The following is a 20694-nucleotide window of genomic DNA, read 5'->3' as shown; positions in this document are numbered from 1 at the left end:
CTGTGGCAGCCTGTGGTACTCTGTAGCAGCCTGTGGTACTCTGTGGCAGCCTGTGGTACTCTGTGGTACTTTGTGGCAGCCTGTGGTACTCCGTAGCAGCCTGTGGTACTCTGTGGTAACGTTACTCTGTAGCAGCCTGTGGTACTCTGCGGCAGCTAGTGGCAGCCTGTAGTACTCTGTGGCAGCCTGTGGTACTCTGTGGCAGCCTGTGGTACTCTGTGGCAGCCTGTGGTACTCTGTAGCAGCCTGTGGTACTCTGTGGCAGCCTGTGGTACTCTGTGGTACTCTGTAGCAGCCTGTGGTACTCTGTGGTAACGTTACTCTGTAGCAGCCTGTGGTACTCTGCGGCAGCTAGTGGCAGCCTGTGGTACTCTGTGGTAACGTTACTCTGTAGCAGCCTGTGGTACTCTGTGGCAGCTAGTGGCAGCCTGTGGTACTCTGTGGTAACGTTACTCTGTAGCAGCCTGTGGTACTCTGTGGCAGCTAGTGGCAGCCTGTGGTACTCTGTGGCAGCCTGTGGTACTCTCTGGTACTCTGTGGCAGCCTGCGGGACTCTGTGGCAGCCTGTGGTACTCTGTGGCAGCTAGTGGCAGCCTGTAGTACTCTGTGGCAGCCTGTGGTACTCTCTGGTACTCTGTGGCAGCCTGTAGTACTCTGTGGCAGCTAGTGGCAGCGTGTGGTACTCTGTGTAAATGTTCCCTACTTGTATAGCGCCTTTCTAGTCTTTTCGACCACTCAAAGCGCTTTTACACTACATCTGCATTCACCAGTCATACACATTCATACACTGAGCCTAAGTGCTCAAACGGAAACTAACATTCATTTGCCCAAGGCCTTTGACACGCTGTGGCTCAGGAGGTAGAGCGGGTTGGCCGTTAATTGGAAGGTCTACTCATTGATCAACAGTAGACTATGGTAGAATCCAAATGACAAAAAATATGTATTATTTATATGCACTATCTAGCATGGCAGATGGATTTGATATTATTTGGTATCAAGATTTTCAGATACCTCACTCTGAGATTTTTGCAGTCACTCCTGTTTTCAAAAGAAGTACTTTTAACAGAGTAGATAGTCCTTTCAAAATCTCAATATCCTGAATTTTTGTGTTTCCTGGAAAACACATTACTGTTGACTCAAATGTAGAGAAAATAATCTCACAGTGTTCATTTAGTAGCTGTTCTGGAGCTTTTGATCATATCACATGATCATCATCAGCAGATGGAGTTTGTCCAGTTATGGAATTATAGATGATAACATTTAAATTTTCTTGTGACCTTGTGATTTTGTAATTTGGGTGAACTGACCCTTTAATATGTCAGAGATGTCAAGCAGCGTCTGTTCTCAAGTATACCCACGTATAGTAGAAAGGGAATAATGTTCCATGAAGTAATGAAATCACATGATGTAAAGTGGAAATAGACAATGCCTTTTTAATGATTTATTTTAATGTATTTTATTTTTTATAACAAAAGCTTATTTTGAAATTTTTAACGGAAGTTGTATACTTTTGTGTGACGCTTGCCGCTGGGTCGATGTAGCTGCTTTCTTTGCAAAGGAATGTCACTTCTTTATCTCTGTTGGGATGGAAGTCTGACAGATGTTTTGAGAAAAAGATGCCGGGACTGCAGTTCCTTATTTTATTAAATAACCGTGAGTATTTGTAGCTGACACCATCCGGGAGCGAACATCCAGTCTAGCTGACGTTTAATGTCACTGAGCGTAGAGGGGGAAAGCTAACGTTAAGCTAATGTCGGCTGGATAGCTAACCGTGAACTAGCTAAACCAGAGTTAAAGGATAACGTTACCTTTTAGCCAGGGTTGGTAACACACCGGGCTGTCTCATCACTGTTTGAAGCCTGTGTCGACCTTGACATACCCTTTACAATATAATGTGTTAACATTTTTAAGTGTAATTTTATCAAAAATGCTGTACAGCCCTCTCTGAACCAAGCTAACAGCCTGGGCAGTTAACGTTAATGCTAGGTGGAAAATATTAAAGGGAATATTTCAACCCCCTCAAAATTTGATTCACTGTGTTTATTATTACACTATTACACAGTTCGCCTTTAATTTTGAGCTAGTCTCTCCTTAAGCCAAACAGGGGATTCCGAAGCTGATCTTGAAATTGAATAATATAATACCTCCTGGGACACTGTGACAGCTCCCATTAACATATACAGAGACATGGTCTGATACATTGCTGTAAGACCTTCTTTCATGTATCAACATTTCCCCTATAAATCTATGAATTGGCTACTAATTAGTTTTCAATGCACCTACTGCAAAAAGTGTCATTTGACCACATTATCAAATCTAGCCCCAGTTTGTGCCTTTTATGTATTGGCATTGCTTTCGAGTCACGGAGGGAAGCATCTAAAAAAATTCCCTGGGTCCCTGTACAATAAAAACATTTGCACCCGTTTACCAAATTGTGATGATATTTCTTATAGCCAGAAATTACAGGATATGTCCTTGTTTGTTCTGTGGGCAAGAAAAATATAAAATGTCGATCACCATTTCCCAGAGCCACAGGTGACATCTCCCAATGCATTGTTTTGAAGATAGCTATTCATTACTTGAACAATTAACTCATTATCACAATTGTTGCTGGTTAATTTTTTTTTGTTGATAGACTAATCGACTCATCGTTTTAGCTGCAATACAATAATATGGACAAATATAACTGATGATAAAATGTTTGAATCTTCTTTCACATTGTTTTCATGTAGCAACATGTAGCATTTCTGGCTACCGTCTTTTTGTGCGTTAGGAAACCATGGCACCATTTGGCCTGCCTTTTTATCACCTTGAAAGAGAACAGTAGACAATTACAAACCATAACTTTGGTATCCCTTTGTTTTTTTCACAGATGATTCTCAAAACAACATGGTAGTTACCTCCACCTCTGACTGGCGAGCAAGAAAATCTGGTCAGATTTAAGGGAACCACTGCTAAATTCAGAGTCAGTATTTAGTCATTTGGCATCATACTTGCTTCGAAGCATGGGCCCTTAACTTCCACTGTCATCAGGAGACGCTGTTACACATTTCCTTCACGTGTTGTTTGACAAATTGTCAGGGTACTACCGTGTGTTCGTGTGCAAGCTTGTGAAGCCTTGTCAAGATGTTTTCAGCACTTAAGAAGCTGGTGGGATCTGAGCCAGGGCAGCTCAGGGACAAGAACATCCCAGCTGGCCTGCAGTCGATGAACCAAAGTTTGCAACGACGCTTCGCCAAGGGGGTGCAGTATAATAGTAAGTAATGCAGCCAATCAGGTGAATAGGCTTCTGTAGTCAAATATGTCCCATTCAGTAATACAGTTTTTTCACCAACATAATTTACAATCTCTTTCCCACTCAAGTGAAAATAGTAATCCGGGGTGATAGAAACACTGGAAAGAGCACTTTATGGCATCGACTACAAGGCAAGAAGTTTGTGGAGGAGTACCTGCCCACCCAGGAGATCCAAGCCACAAGTATCCATTGGAATTACAAAAGTAAGTCTAGCCATGGAACATTACAGTTTATTTTATTTAATCACCACTGCTTTGGTTATGTTTCTATTTTGGTGAATATTTGACATCTGCTGTTTGTGCCGTGGTGATTTATTTCAGTGGCTCCATATCAAGGTAAAAAAAAGAGACTGTTCATTTAGATTTAGCTTCAGCTAACCAATTTTTAGAGTAGGTGTCCTGTGTTTGTGTCAGTCGTTCCATACCAAGCAAACCTTTTTCCACTGCTGCTTCTTCTAGTGTTTTAGTACTGGATCCATATTGGAGTCCCAGCCTGTACATTTGAGTTACTCTTCTCTGGGGCCCAACAACATGAATAATGAAAACACTCTTTCTGTTTCAGCTACTGATGACGTGGTCAAGGTAGAGGTGTGGGATGTGGTAGACAAAGGTGGGTGTTGACATACATGCCAGTTAAAGAACCAGACTTTTTACTGTAACTAACCTCGCTATAAGAAGTTACCTTTTTCTATGTACTGCAGTCAAGCTGCTATAGTATTTCATGACATCAAATAGACGCATGGTTGCTTGTTTTTCTGTCCTCATTGTTGATGTTGTCTCTTTTGCACCTCTCTCACACTCATCTCAGGCCAAAAATATCCTCTTCCTGAAGGTGTAGGTGAGCACCACTATAGTGTGTAGAAGTTGAACTCGCTTCTGTGCCGTGGGTTTGCCCAGCCTTGTTCTACTCTTATCTGAATGTCAATATTCTCAAGGTTTGCTGCGTGGCTACATTTCAGAGTTTGGCTGAGTTTTCTGCTGTGTGTAGCTAGTGTCTGAGCACCTGCACCGTGTGAGCCATGACTTAATGGCAGGAAGTTGTCTTTAAAAGATAGTGTGTTAAAATGAGGCTTTTCCATAAGAAAAGCGGCTGTGCTGCTCTGCTTGCTTTACTTATCATAAACTAACGTAAAGCAGCAAACTGAACTGTAGATTGTGAGTTTTTTCCTTTTTTAACTTGTAACACTTTTCTTCTTTTCTTTTTCTTTCAGGCAAAGGCAAAAGGCGTGGAGACAATTTGAAACTGGAGAATGAGCCCCAAGAGGTGATTATCACATGACTGTCATGTGTTCAGGACAAAAAATCTGACTTATTGGCAGTGATGGAATTGGTCAGATGTCTTACAGAGTGTAAATGATTGAAAATCTAAGTTGTCAAAATATAAGTATTGTGTCCTATGTTGTGATTAATATATATATTTCTAATATGAATATATTTGCGTGTTGTAGTCAGATGAGGTGGCCCTGGATGCAGAGTTCCTGGATGTGTACAAGAACTGTAATGGAGTCATCATGATGTTTGACATTACCAAGCAGTGGTAAGAGCCGACTGTTGTCCTAACACTGTCTCATCATTGAACTCTGATGCTACAATATGCATGGACAGATTAGGTTTCAGTCAGTCTGCATGTGGCTGTGAAGCTGAGAGTTTCCACTGGTGGATTTTGTTCAGCTTCAAAGGCAAAAACCTTCAAAGACATTTTAAAATTCCTATTTTAGGCCATCGTGTCTGTGGGAATTTATCTTTTAATACTAACATGTCTTACCACAAGGGAAATAATGCACTAATACATTTAGAAACATTTTTCTAGTTCAGCACATACAGTAAATAGGCCCAACTAAATATTGTGCAATACCTTTTCTGATATACCTTCCTGAAACATTGTTTTGTTTTTTGTAATAACTCAGAACTGCAGTAACCTGTACATTGGTACTGTTTATTTTTTATATACTAATGCCCTGCTTCAATCTCATGTGTTGCTTTTGCCCATGCCGGCTCTGCCACTGCAGCATGTTGACTGCTGTCTCCCTCCCCTCCTACATCTTTCTCTTCATTAGCTACAGCTTTCCCTTCCTAGCCCGCTCTTGCTGCTTCAGCAGCCATAGCAACACAGGTTGATGCCTCCTCAGCATGAGTCCTTTTGAGTCTTTGAAAATATTTTTCAATATTTACCTGGATTTAGGGAGCAGACATTCCGCGTCAGAGTTATAGAATTAACATTAACATTATCCATTTGCACGAGCAGTCGATATTGACGAGCAGCTATTTGCAGCGTGCTAACCTCCACTTCCCAGCTCATTAGTGTGGACGGAGAGGAGGGGCTGTTCACAGACTGGTCCATTTGAGAGCGGGACGAGGAGGGGCTGACCGAATCAATGTGCTGTGCACCACTTTACAAACAAATAAGATTTTAGCCATTTTAAATAGTAAAAAAGAAAACAAATATGTGGCGGTCAGTGTTGATATTGTGGCGGGCCACCAAATAAATCAATGAATCTGAAACACTGCCTTGATCCTCTTACATAAATTATAAGCAACAAGAAGTGTCATGCCAACTAATATGCAGAATGCTTTAAATGCCATTGAACTGAACCTTCATTTTTATTAGTCTAAGCTTCCTTAAGTTTACTTCACCCAACCACAGATCAGTCTCGTAATTATGCGTATGATTTTGTCAATTGCAGGACTTTTAGCTACATCCTGAGGGAACTGCCCAAAGTACCCACCCATGTGCCTGTGTGTGTGTTGGGAAACCACAGGGACATGGGCGAGCATCGTGTCATCCTCCCTGATGATATAAGAGACCTGATTGCTGGACTTAACAGGTAAAGAGCAAATGTTAGGAAACAAAACCTCTCACTGCGATGGTTAATGTGAAAATTATTGTATTTAAAGGTCATTCCACAGACCTAGAATAGCTGTGGAATTTGATTTAAAGGTGGATTGTGATTTTGAAAGTGATCATGTAGAAGTCTCATTAAGGCTACACATTTCAGTACATGATGATTCTACAGCGCCCTCCTATAGGCTGCGTCAGCAAATGACAAGACTGCATTACACCATGTCATGAAGTGTGCACAGTCAGGGGTGGTGGAAGTGAGAGTGGAAGAATAACACGATTGAAGAAAATGTTTTGGAGGAACAACAAAAATGAGAACTAATTGAGTCAGACTCAAGAGAAACCTCTCTGATAGTGAAGAAGAGGAAATACATGCATCCAGCCCTAACTCAAGAAAAAGCAGCTCACGGTCTATGTGATCCTTGATGAGGTTTCCTCAACTTCATTTATTCTGTCAACTTAATGGCTTGATCATCTTCATGTTTTTGTCCTTATCCACTCAATACTCTTTCATACACAGTACAACAAATCAATCATTTGTGTTTTAGATCACAAACAAATATTTTATTTAATTCAATCACAATGTAATGTAAAAAATGGTCACAGTAGTTCCCAACCAATTTACAAAGCTTTTTAGTCTCTCTTAGCCAGTTGTTTTGTTTTTACTGCCCACTAACTCCGCTGTCGTCAACCTTTTTACTAGTAAAAAGATTTAAAAACGCACCAAACAGCAGACAGACAAAGTTAGATACCAGCTGGTAAACCCCCAGAGGCCTGTACTATGAAGCCATGGGTTTTCAGTCCTATGGTGGTGGTTCACTTCTACTACATCATTGCCATGGTAATGTATGATGAACAGCTAACCTACTCCGGAGCAGTTTATGTTTAAGATAATGGATCAACACTATAAAAACACCACCTACTGACCAATCAGTTCTCCTGGAAATCAGCATTCGTAGAAGATCCCACAATGTTACCGCTTTGAAATGTGTTTTTTTTTTATATTTATTTTTTATTTGCTCCCAAGTCTGTTTCACACATCTTGCTGCGGACGTTAAAAGAAGTTTCATTTTTCTTTTTATGTGAAGCAAAATATTATTAGCATATATTTTGATATTCAAGCTAAGTTTAAGGTGAATTTGTTTATATTAACTGTAGTGTTGCATATGTTTCTTATATTATAGAGACTGGTCATGTAGTGCCCACCTTTCACTATTTGTGTGCAGGTAATGTGGTGAGTTTTCAGGTATGGTTGAGATAAGGTCTTTCCACCACTGTTTGAACACTTTAATGGCACGAAAGGATTTTTAATTTCGTTGATTTATGAAGTTAATTTAGTAGAATTTTTCAAACAGTTCAGAGTGCGTTTAATAAATTAGATTTTTGAAGTGATGTTGAAAGTGAGTTGGAATACATTAAAGCTACACATTCATATTATACGGCTGTGAACTTACGCATTCACACGGGGGATTTTCTGTCTGTGGACACAAAAACGTCTTCTAATGAATGGTAATGTTGCTGGAGTATCTCCTGGATGTGTAACAATACAATTATTAAATTAAATAATGATATGTAAGATGTTGTTTTCAAAGCTTGTTCTGCTGCCCCCAGTGGTCTAAAAATGTATTTATGCAGCTTTAACAGGTTTACAATCTTAACCTTGATAGAATACGGATTACTAGGGGCATAGAAATATACTGCATACTGTTGGAAATTGTCATGAAAGATAACTAGTAATATTTGTGTTTCATAGACCAATGGGATCATCTTACATCCACTATGCTGAGTCCTCAATGAAGAATGGGTTTGGCTTGAAATATCTACACAGGTTTTTCAACATCCCCTTCCTGCAGCTGCAGGTCAGTTTTTACCACTCATTTGTCATCATTAGTGTTACAGTTATTTTATTTTAATTTAGTCTTTCAATCCTTTACTGGTTAACAGGATTTTAACTTATGTGGAGAAAATAGGATTGCTGTATTGTTTAGGCTATGTGACGTATCATTCATGTCAAGGTTGTGTGTGTATGTATGTGCAGAGAGAGACACTCTTGAGGCAGCTGGAGACCAACCAGCTGGACATGGATGCCACCTTGGAGGAGCTTTCTGTCCAGCAGGAGACTGAGGATCAAAACTATGAGATGTACTGTCTACTATATTCTCTCTGCCAGTGTATGGTTGTAAAGATCCCCTAGAGGGACACAATTTTTTATTCCATAAGTTTCTGGTGCACACCAGATGTGTGTACGTGACACTGGTGAGCATCCAAAACTTGAAAACAGGTTTTTGCACATTGTCCTCTCAGGGGCTCCGTAGTGCTGAGACTGGAAACACAGTACGCACTATAGACTAACTGTCCAGCAATTATTCAGCTGTTGAATTTTACGCTGATTTCTAAAATGTCTTGCCGTTGGGTACTTTTCATTCAGCTAAGCTCTTATTCTTATTGTAAAAATAAAGATTGAAGATAATGTTTTTATAATTTATTGTTCTTGACTCTGAGCTAATTTTGGCTATATGTTGTCAGAAGACAAAACAATTCAAACATGTAAAGGTGGTAGTGGATAGAGTTACATGTCCTTAGAAGTATATATGCACATTTGTCTGGGCAGTAAATGCTGAGTCTACAAAACAATGACGCTAACAGAGAAAAGGTGTTGTCATTGGTTCTTCTGGAAAACAAAAGTGGTTTTCCGCAGCTAATATGCTTTTTTTTTTTTTTTTTTTGAGTGATTAACTAGTTTATAGCACAGGACGATGTCAAGACATTTGATTCATGATGACTTTTACTGAATCATAGTTTATTAACCATCACTGTTGTCATTTCTGCAGTTTCCTGGAGAACTTGGAGTCTCGCGGTAAAGGCTATGGCTCACCTGGTCCAGCCAACGGTCAGAGTCCCTCCTCGGGCTCCCAGTCCCCCATTGTCCCTCCCAGTGGGGCTTCCACAGGCAGCTCCAGCCCAAGCACCCCTCAGGCCCCCATTCCCTCCCAGGTGCTTCCACAGTCACCGTCTGTGTCCGCTTCTTCCCCTCCACCTCCCTCGACAGTGGTTAGTGTCACAGCTTCACCTACTGTTGAGTCAAAGCCATCGGCCCAGTCTCCCGAACACCTTCAGTCCTCAGCTGCGGGGGCGTCAGCCCCCCAGAAACGCAGCTTCATGTCCCGCTGGTTTGGTTCATCTCCTGCTCCTGAGGCTTCTGCATCTGGACCAGGTGAGATAACTCAACATTCTACAGATTACTGGTGCAGTAAAAGGTTCTAAACCAGTCCAGATGACACCTCCTCTGCAGTTGTGTGCACAATGACCCTTGATTCTTATCAAAAGACACCAAAAAAAACTTTTAAAGTAACATTATGTAGCATTTTTATCTCAAACGACTTCAAACCCATTTTGATGGGTAAGTGACATCACAGGGTGAGTGACATCACTATCATTGGCGCTCCAGGCCGTGGAAGCTTTCAATGGCGCTATGTAAGATTGAAATCCTGGGCAGGATTTATATCACAAGAACAAACAAAACTCTCAGCAAGCTAGCTATGAGAAGAAGCAAAAAGTAGTAGTAGTGTACAATGTAAGTTCTTTGGTAGAAGCTAGCTCGGTATTCTCAGTATAGATATCATGGCAGTGGCTGCAAAGAGACGGAAGAAGATGTTGGAGGAAGGCCGAGCTTGCCTTCATGCTGTTGGACTAGTAAGTAATAAATTATGAGCTTGCTGTGTCGTGTGTTGTTGCGCTTGCTTGACGTTCGGCTGTGTTAGCGCAGTTGTTGAAATCAACCAGAGGTTTCACAGACAGAGGTTTAGGCACTAGCTCTAAATCTCAAGTTGATGTTAGCAAACTTGTTAGATAACACACTCAGGCATCAGTAAGGTTGCTGTAAGTGCTCTTACAGCGGCTACCTAGCCTTGGTGGCTACCTTCCCGTCCAAGTTTCAAGCAACATTATGCTGTGCCAGTGTCGTGCCGGAGCCTGGCGAGCGGGCAACTTACCGGGGCTCAGCAACCTCTTTGGATATTGCATTAGCTAATAGCAGAGGCATAGAGACCCAAGAGGGCTTTGACCGAGGAAGCTAAGAAGAGACAAAGAGAGTGACCAAGCAAGAGGCTCCCAGATGTTGCGAGATTTTCGTGAAATACAAGACTGCAAGACAAATGCTGAGCTGGCCTTTTTTTCTGTGTACACAGTTGTACTAGTAAGTAATGTTAACATGTCTTGTGTTGTCGCACTTGCTTGATGTTTGGCAGTGTTGATGACTTGCTAGTTTTTGATCATATTGTAATCATAACAAATGCATATGTACAGCTGACCTTATTCACGGCCGTGGTGAATTATACTCTGAAATGCAACAGAGGAGGGAGGGATGCCTCTCCCAGGACAGACAGAAATGCATGTGATTGCAGTGGTTTGCAACTGGGGCAAGAACCATACAGAGGTCTTAACTAGGGCTGGGCGATATGGCCAAAAATGTTATCACGATAAAAGCATTGCATACCATTTGATATCGATAGTTATCACAATAAATGTCAAAGCATTATTTCCTTAAATAATTTGAGCTTATAGGCTGATTTTTGCTCCTGAGTGAAAATTGAAGAAACCAGATGGTTAATTGTGTGGTCAAACAGTGGATCACTTCACAAATCTGAGGTAGATCATTCAAAACAATTATCTTTTTTCAACAGATATGATCAGTAAATATTTTTTCAGTCCCTTTTCCTCAACAAAATAAATATCTTAATAGAAAAATGAAGTGCTAATTTGTATGCGATTTCAGTCAAACGTTTATTGACAATATTGACAATTTGTTGTATTGTTATTGAGGAAAATTATATTGTGATAATTATCATTGTTTTAATGCCCAGCCCTAGTCTTAACTCAGCTTGTATCTGTTGTAAATACACAGTTAATTGAGCTCTTTAGGGGGTCGGGTTAAAGATAAACATAATGGCTCCGGAAATATTTTTTTGTAAATGTAAAAATATATAGCTCAAACAAATGTAGCCAAGACAACAGGACCGCTACAGTATAAATGATGTCTGACTGTGAGTCACTAACTTATGTAATTAATCATATTTAAATATAGTTATTTAGCCTCTTTCAGACTTTGTTACATAAATGCGATGGCAATTGTGTGTGTCTGTTTAACTCCTGAATAAGCAAGTCACTTTTATGTAAAAGTGATGATGGCAATCTTACTAGGTCAGACCTAGTGGGTGTGCAAAACCCTTTGTACTTTTTAAGCTTTGGTTGGACACATCCCAGCTCTCTTTTTTATTTTTGGTTGAGTTCCTCTGATTGGATAGTGCTTACTATTTCACCATTCACTGTTCTCCAGCAGTGACAGCACTCTTGTTCATTCTTTTCTGAATGAAGCTATAAAGAACATTAATGTAATAGCCCCATTGTGTCAGAATTACAAAGATTCATCACTTTTAACAGATCGATCAAGCCAGAAATGTTAGGTTTTCCATCTGAAGAATTATAATATAATATATCATTAATAAAGAAATAATAATAATTATGTTTAACAGATATTTAAGTCTTTCATTGAGAGAATTTTTAATTAATGTAATTTAATTTATAATTCATCATCTCCTTGTGACAGTTCTCACATCTTAATGATGTTTGAAATTTTAACAATGTATCACAGCGTGAGATCTGAAATACTGCTGAAAGTCTGTTTTGGAGAACATACATTGTGGTGAGACAATGCTGTAATGGCGGTATTCATTTTAACTCCTACATGATTTAGCATGACTCAGCCAGTCGGAAAGACTTTCTTCTAAAGCAGTTAGGGGTTAGACAGTAGCTATTGTTGGTTTTCTGATCATTATTGTGAATAGTAAACTTTATTTTCAGATCAGACTGGATTATTCAGTCATAACTTAAACGTAGTAAGTGCATAGTAAGTAGTCACAAGATTCAAGGCTTAGTCGTTGAGAAATGCAGAGCTTTTAAAGTGGTCAAAGGACCAGCTGGTGTTGGAATGTCATGTGATTTCACTGTTTCACTGAGTTCTTGTGTGATTACGGAAGCAACACAAGGCAATGCTGTGATGGCAGCTTTTTAACGTTAGAGTGTTGATTTGAATAAAGTTAATTTATTTGATTGTTACTCACATAAATTGGGCTCCATGTTTTCCCCAGAGGACCCGCCTGCATCAGTGTGTCCTGCTAAGGTTCAGAGTGTGGATGATTTTGTGCCAGATGAGAGACTGGATAAAAGCTTCCTGGAGGACAGCCTGCCCTCCAAGACCAAGGTCCCTGCGCCTGCTCTGGCTGTGGACAGCGACAGGTATGATGTTTACGAGCACTTTTCAGTTAGCTTGTTAATCCTTTGGGACAAGGTTAGTATTTGTTGATGTCCTACATTTGATCTTTTTTACACTTTGAAAGTATTATGCATATGTATATTTTATGTTACTGAGGTTCTGGTTTTGACCGTCCCAGTTGTTCCTGTAGAGCTGCATGGTAGCCCACAATAGTAGCCCTCTCTCAAGGAGTAACGGTAAAAGGACAGTTTTTCTGTTCTTTCTCTGTCCCAGTGATGGTGAAGACAGAGGAAACCCCATGGTGTCTGGCTTCCAGGATGAGCTCGATCCTGACGACACAGAGCCCAGTCTTCCCCAACCGAAGACTCTGCCCCTCAGTAAAGATATCACTCTGACCAGTGACGAGGAGGAGGGAGTACCAGCAGGCCCCACTATAACACAGGACCAAGACCTGGACAGTGAACCTGAGCTGAAAACGTAAGTGCTTTCTCAGAACGACATGGCCTTAAACTCCCAGAATTGAGCAGAATCTAAAATAAATACATGTTGTGGTGTTGAGGGTTGATGTGCATGTTGGCAACCTGGCCGGTCTGTTATAGTAAGGCAAAGTAAGTTAACCGACCACGGGGTTACTATTGTGTAACATCAACCACAAAGCATCAGCTTTTCGTGCTTTTTTTCCAGGTTTGCTACGCAGTATGGAAAAGTATGAAATCTGATTTTAATAATTTCCAGGTCTGAATAAGTACGGAAAAAATAACAAAGTGAAGAAACATTTTAGTGTTTCCAGACTATTGCCCTTATTTTGTTTTCTAATACATTACTGTCGTGGAAATTGTATATTGCTGGTGAGGGATTAAACAAATAATTGAGTAACCGCAAACCGTTGTCTTTTAAGAATTTATTAATAAAAAAAAAAGAATAAGTACTACAACTTTAATCAGCTGGGCCAGAGACTCTGTCTCCTAGGACAGTCACTAATGCCTGGCGCCGAGTAAAGGGATGCATAATCATTTACACAGTCTAGGTTTCTATGTTTTGCGGAACAGTGATCATCTCCCGGCCTTGAATGAACATTCGAGGAGAGGAACAATCTCACAGCTCTGACCGAAACCCTATCTGTATAAAAGGGAGAGAGCGAGAGAGAGAATACATGTTAACTGTTTACCTGTTGGATATTAAATATGACCTGCCAAGAAGGAAATTTGAGTCTTTTTTTATACTATACATTGGCGCAATGGATAAGACTGTGCCTTTGGTGTGAGAGACCCGGGTTCAATCCCCCATTGTGTCCCTGAGCAACATTTAACCCCTCGTTGCTCCAGAGGCATGCGACCTCTGATACGTATAGCAATTGTAAGTCGCTTTGGATAAAAGCGTCAGCTAAATGAATAAATGTAAATGTAAAATATAAACACATCTTCCATATCACTCTGTTTAAGGCCTGTGATCCACATCACAAAACCAAAGGTCCCATCTAAAGCTCCAGAGCCCAGAGGCCAGACCGCAGCACCCATCTCACTCACTTTAACTCCAGCAGCAGAGCAGCCGGCCCGACACCAAGGCAAGAAGAAGGGAAGCCCACCCAAAGCTGATGACTCTGATACAGACCATGAGGCCCCTGTAGCCCAGCAAATGCTCTCGTTTGTCATGGATGACCCCGACTTTGAGTCTGAAGCGTCAGACACACCAAAAATAGTGAAGGTAAAGTAGAAAAGATTTACCATCCCAGCAGGTTAACTCAGTTCATAGCTCTTTTTACCGCTGAAAGCCTGAGCTTTTAATGGAATTGTTGGAGTTGAGTCTGGTATTTTTTGTCATTCAGTCAAATTCACATCATGATACAAATCAGACAGTATACTGACATATTTTAATTTTAATTGCACTTCTGTCACACTGTGTAAGCCTGTATTTTTCTTTTTTTTTGGAAAAATCTAAATATTTGTTTTTGGTTGCCGTGTTCTTCCCAGGATCCATTTCCAGTCAGAGATGAGCTTCTGTCTGACCTCTCTGATGATGACCTGCAGTTAGCCAAGGTGCCAGAACCTCTGAAGCCCACTGTGATCTCTTTTAAACACAAGGACGTTACCGACCTGTTTGGCCTCGGCATCCAAGAAGAGGCTCCCGCAGCCAAAGACAGCAGCGAGGAGCAGGAAGGCAAGTCATGAAATATCTACTGGGTCTTTCTAACTTAGAATTCACACTGAGCTTGCTGCTATTATTCTATAACTTAACTTTACTGACTAACTTAACATTATATCTGCGTCTCTGAGTTAGTAAATGTAGGAGTGAGAATCTTTGGGAATCGCACCATTTGATTTGGATTCAGATCGGTGTTGTCGTGTCTTGGTGTCACAATTCTCGATTCAGAATTGATTCTCGATTTTAAATTGATTCTTGATTCAACAAATAGAAAAGTTCGCGCTGTTTTCAGCTAACTGGTGTTGATGAAGGTCACCGTCTGACCGAACAGGGACAAAAGCAGAGGGAAGTGTGTGGGACCACGCAGCTTTTGTGGAAAAAAAGTTCATTTTTAAACATGTTCTTGTCTGTATGAGAAAAACTGAAGCGAAAGTCTAAGTTTCTGGCCCCGACCACTGGCTAAATATCTTTTTTAGAACCAGAAGTTGGTCTCCTTGTTCTGGACTAACGGGAATGACAAACAAAAGTGCCCCACCCTCTCTGCCTCAACCGTAGTACCAGGGAAACCCATCTACCACGCTGTATCTTTTGAAATCAAATACGATATGTACCGAATTCTTTTTTTTCCACCCGATCAGAACTTGTTTACTGGCGCTGGAGTTCAATCTTCCACTTCACTAACATTAGTCTCTGAGTGTTGGGGTACAAAATAATCTCAAAATACTTAACTCATGTCTTTCAAAACTAATTACTAATTTATTAAATCTAAAAGGCACCCAAGCACAAACTGTAGATAACTCTAGCGTGTCCGGATGCATCACTGTGCTCTACTCCTTTTTCATTCCCTCAGAATATTATTAACGTCAGAACAACCATCTACTTTTGGAATCTGAATGGCGCTTTATTATTTACCAGTTTATTCCAGTCCCAGTCTAGACCTCTCACAGTGGTGATCATTATAGATACCCTATTATAAATAGGGTAGTGTTACTTGGTTTTTCCACAAATAAAATGACAAATTCTGTCATCTAGACCAAAAAACCGTGAACCGTGTTCTTGCCTTAGCCTCATAGCCCCAAAGTACAAGACAACATCACGCTCACTCAAGGAAATTATAATTACCCATTACATGCTCTCTTTGGTGGGCATCCAGAATTAATAGAACCATAGTCGCATATATAGTTACATATCAAAATGACATTGGGAGTGTGAGACCTGGATGTTAATATTTTGAATATTTTGTGGTTTTAATCACTGAATGTTTAATGACATGTAACATTTCTCCTTTATAATGTTTTAGTCAAATGGTTTATAAAAATCTGCCTTTTCTCCTCTTCGAAAGATTGTTATTTTTAGATTAAAAAGACTTGATTTGAACATATTTAAAATGAGATTAATCTTATCAGCTACTGACCACTTCAATCATGCACCACCGTAAGACTACTATATGTATCTGCTCCTCTTTCAGAGAAAGAAAGCAAACACTCCTCCAAAGACAAGAAGAAAAAGAAGAAGAAAAGCAAAGAGGTAAAATCATTGTTGTTCACATTACATACTGTAATTAGTAATATGCCTAAAAAACTTTAATATCAATACAAAATATTGTGTCCTTCCATTTTACAGGAGGATGAAAAGAGCAAGAAGAAACACAAAAACAAGAAAAAGGAAAAAGACGAAGCTGCAGCAGTAGATGAAAAAAAGAAAAAGAAATCCCGGACCAAGAAAACAGAAGTGGACGAGTTGGAGGACTTTCTGGGCGGGGGAGCCGGATCGGTCAAAAGAGATGACGGTGATTACGAAGAACTATAAAAGCTTCTGTTTTATTAGGACACGGAGCCGCAGAACAGCAGCGAGGCGCGTGGTCGTTCAATAACCTCCTGGTTCCTTGACTTCTATGTGCATAAAGCAGCATCTCCAAGCCATACGCAATACACAAGGCTACCGACGACACCCAGGTAAAAAATAACCAAGGACTGTGGTACCTGTATGTTCCTTCTGATTGATTTTCCCATCTGCACTACTGCTGTCACTTCAATTTCAATTAATAAGACCCACATGTACTGTAGTTAAGTCGTGACTTTAAAGTTGATGATCGGTGTAGCTACAAATTAGCTCTTTGTACTTTGACTTGATTGAAAACGTTGGTTTAATACTTTAATTCTTTGATTTGATACACTCTGCAAATGATCCACTCCGAATCAGCTGCTGTAAATAGAGTTACCATTTTGTCTGAATGTTTGTTTGGTGGGTGTAATAATTGAGAGCATGCTAAAAGTGAAGATTGACTCCTTAGAGACTCCATAGTGTTGTGTCTTCTTTCTTTCCTATTTGTTGGCTAAAAGTAATACATTTAGTCTTGTGTTTCTAATTAGGAAGAGAGAGTTGATTTTAGAATTTTCCCCGTCACCAACTATGGAAATTACTTTACCCTTTTCACTCTTGGAGTACGTCCACACCAAGCCGGCTAAATCGGTTTGTTTTGGCTTCCATCCACACCTAACCAGTGTTTATTTTACATGAAACCAGATCTTTTCAAAAATGTTCTTAAGAGTGGATAAGTGGACCAGGAAAATTTAGCTTTTGGAAAATAGATGTACCTGCAAAGTTAAAAAGAAGTTATCACTCATTTTGATCATCTCAAAGCATCAGAATGGCTGAATACACTACACATGGGTTGTCATTAACCCGGATAGGATGCAGGTTTAACCAGCTGAGACTCAGTAGAGTAACCAGGCTGTGTCTGACTCACCAGATTTAGGCTGTGCATCAGTTTTATTGTTTGCTGTTGAAAAGAGGACAAAAAAGAGGGGATAAAACACTAGCAAGTCTGAATTTGTGTGACTTTTATTATTTCTATGCCATGTTCCATGATGTTTATCCGTAGGCGTAAAGAGCGTTCTTCGCGTGCAACATGGAGCAGAGAAAGAGAAATGATGCTTTATTTTGTTTCTGGGAACCTGTACCAGGTGCGTTATACATAATGAATCATATGTTCTTATGCACACATAAGTCTGCAGCTCACCCACACACTCGCCCTCTTTCTACTGACTGGAAAGAAAAAAAGGCAGAGCCCACCTTCACCCCTCAGTGACCATGAAAAGCCGTTATAGTGTGGACGTAGTCTTGGTGTGAAACTGATAACCGCCACCAGCCCACTGGCTTTTGTCACCCCCTAAAGCCAGGTCAGAATAGCTGGTACGAGTTACTTTCCTGCACTGTCTGCTTCAGCCTGCAGGCTATGTACTGATTCTATTTATGTTTTCTGCAATTGCCTTATTGATGGTCACTACAAGGGAATGATGTGCCGCTGTCCTCGTGAACCATTTTTAAGTGTTCTTACTGTAAAGTGTGTTAGGTAGCTCGGCTGGGTTCAGAATGTTGTCCTTGCTTTTTATTGGTGAAACAGAATCTATATCATCTTTAAATCCTGTTATAAGATTGCAGTGTATCAGTACATTTGTATGTCACTTGTTTTTGTTTGATTTGACAGCAAAACACCATTCTTATAAAGGAGTGTTATGAAATTATGCTAATATTTCTCTGTAAGTAACATTTCCAAGATTTTCTCATTGTGTTATCCTTATGTTATTTATTGCTTCTATTTTGTTTTGTTGCTAAATGTCAGAATTTTGTGTGATTTGTGCTGAAACAGTCCTTAACGGTCAAAAAAGTGATGCAGCTTTTTAATGGGTTACAGTTCTTCCCATTCACTTTTTCCTGTAATACATCCTCCAATGGTTTACTTCCACTGCTTTTAAGAACATGTATGTCATGATATGAACTGCTAAACTTTTCATGTGTTATATTTTTTGTCCGATGCCTGCTCATGATGGACGGAGATGACGTGCAGTATCTTCCATAAATTGCATCACCAAAATGTTTCAGATAACTGAAGCATTCTTGCATCTAAGAGAAATAATGTGTATTTTTAGACATGTTTTGACAACTGACAGATTTCATACAGTTTCCATCTCTCATGCACATATGGTTAAAATCTGTTGGTTTACAAAGAAACTATGTTTGATATTCCAAAGTTGAAACTATGCAGCATTGATCCTGAATACTGTATGCTCTTTTTTTGTCTTTTGTCATGTAATTGAGGATAAATGCTGAAAGCACAGTTTCAAACCAAGCATGAGACTTAAATGTACAGCAAGAAAAGAATGTATAAAGTATATAAATAAATCTTTACATTTGAAGTTGCTTTGTTCTTAAAATGATGTACACCATGTGGAAATAATGTCACCGAAATCCTATGAAATGATGTTGACAGGAAAGATCCAGTTGGGGAAATTGTTGTAAAACTCAGCTGTCTAAGGTAATAACATTTCTGAGAATGGATATGCACTTTGTGCTTTGGGTATTTTTTGTCCAAATGGATGTATAGACATTTTTGGAATGAACTTCTTCATTTATTTTTCACCCCATGACATGTTCCATCTTTACATTATGTGAGTTTGCCTATGTTTGGTTTGTCCAATAAATGCAAACTTATTTCTTGATAAAGAACATTTCTTGTCTTTAAAAAAAAGAATTTCACCATTTAAAACAATTTTCACCTTGGGAATTCTGTGTATGTGTTTGCCAAAAGACTTGCAGAACTACTTTACTGAACAGGACAGATGGGCACTCCTGTGTGATTTTTTTAATTGTAGCTCACAGAAAGATACTGGCTGATCCCAGTGCTCTGCTCACAGTTATATCATCATAAAGCTCATCTGCCCTCTAAAAAAGAGAAGGATGTTACACTAGTTGCTCTAAAGTTATCCATGATGTTCTTTTTTAAAATTTAAAAAAAATTTTGTTGCATGAAAAATGCAACTTAGTAATGCATTTTGTTGTTGCTGTGAAAGAAATCATTTGCAATTGTCCAATATATGCTGTGCTTTTACCTCTGTTTTGGACTCCAACATCATCTGGCTCTAAAGCTGCTTAATGTTCCACTTTGTTCACAAGCTAATCGCTAACTTTGAACTCAAACAAATACACCCCCTTCCTTCAGTGCTCCCTCAGAAGCTGCGCTCACCAAATTTTAAATCTCTGAGGTTACTCCAGCGTTGAAACGCCTTCGCTCTTGCCTGGTCATACAGCTTTCATACTCTTCAGACCTTTCCCTCTTTAGAGCACTCCTTCCCAGTGCCTGGAGTCCAGCACTAGAACTCTGTCTCCCACTGCCCCCCATCACTCCTGTGCATTAAAACTACCGCCACCTGTTGCTGATTTACTTGAATAATGTTGTGCGGCGAGGTCCACACCACTTTCTTTGTTTTCTGTTTACAGAGCCAGGGCCGTAGGAAAAACAGATATTTTTCAGAGCACACACAAAATGGAGAGCTAAGAAACCGTGAGAAATAGTCAATGAATTGAACAAAAAGTGCATTGCAGCTTTGAATATATGTAGCTACCTTACCAATAGTTTGTTCACATTTTAACATCAACTGTTACAGACAGATTGTCACAGTATAATCCCTTATTCTCTATAATATTTACGGTTTGAAAAGGCTTACTATACTATGAATTTGTCTCAAGGTAAATAACTTGTATATCAACTACATGGTGGTAGCTCAAGTTTTATTCTTTGAATTTTATTTATTTATTTCGTTCATGCCGTTTTATAACATTTTGTTGCAAAAAAATAAACAAACTCACAATAAACACACACACACACATATATATATATATATATATATATATATATATATATATATATATATATATATATATTATTTTATTTTTTATTTTATTTTTTTTCCATGAACAAAAAAAAAGGAACAGGAAGAAGAAAAATCTTGTAGTACCTGTCGCTTTTTGTGCACATCAAAAGAAACAGAAAAACAGCTGCTTTATGAATGGATCAAACCCAATCCTCTCCCCAACCACCAAACATTTTCAGTAATACCTATCTTTACACTTAATTATCATCATTTTTAAGTCTTTTCTTTTCTTCTGCCTTTTTAAACGTGTTTATCATCATTTTTCTTGTAACATTCCTGTATTTTTTTCTTATAAAAATTCTTAAATTTACAAACACTTTTGCAGCACTTCAGTTCATAGTCCAAGGTGTTCCACAGTTTAACTCCGTAAATAGACACACACATCTGTTTTTGTGTAGTATGTGTGAAAAGAGTTTTAAAATAATATTGCCTTC

The 20694-nt window shown here is 39.4% G+C and overlaps 1 protein-coding gene across 3 annotated transcripts; it reads left to right on the top strand.

Annotated features, from left to right (window-relative positions):
• The first annotated feature begins 1500 nt into the window (after positions 1-1500).
• rabl6b (RAB, member RAS oncogene family-like 6b) lies at positions 1501-18745 on the top strand. Of its 3 annotated transcripts, XM_046034661.1 has the most exons (18): positions 1501-1653; positions 2873-2965; positions 3082-3256; positions 3364-3498; positions 3857-3904; positions 4103-4132; positions 4506-4558; positions 4743-4831; positions 5979-6119; positions 7887-7992; positions 8172-8275; positions 8965-9347; positions 12280-12427; positions 12678-12881; positions 13847-14108; positions 14375-14561; positions 16015-16073; positions 16170-18745. In XM_046034661.1, the coding sequence occupies exons 3-18, from the start codon at positions 3127-3129 to the stop codon at positions 16353-16355; spliced, it is 2265 nt and encodes a 754-aa protein (XP_045890617.1). In that variant the 5' UTR covers positions 1501-1653; positions 2873-2965; positions 3082-3126; the 3' UTR covers positions 16356-18745. The 3 variants fall into 3 exon arrangements, with proteins under 3 accessions (XP_045890617.1, XP_045890616.1, XP_045890619.1); XM_046034660.1 differs by having other exon boundaries at positions 2873-3256; XM_046034663.1 differs by lacking the exon at positions 4103-4132 and having other exon boundaries at positions 2873-3256.
• The last annotated feature ends 1949 nt before the right edge of the window (positions 18746-20694 follow it).

The sequence above is a fragment of the Micropterus dolomieu genome, linkage group LG21 (assembly GCF_021292245.1).
Source record: "Micropterus dolomieu isolate WLL.071019.BEF.003 ecotype Adirondacks linkage group LG21, ASM2129224v1, whole genome shotgun sequence".
NCBI classification, from domain to species: domain Eukaryota; kingdom Metazoa; phylum Chordata; class Actinopteri; order Centrarchiformes; family Centrarchidae; genus Micropterus; species Micropterus dolomieu.
The sequence above is the reverse complement of the archived record's forward strand: the minus strand, read 5'-3'. Positions and strand labels throughout refer to the sequence as shown.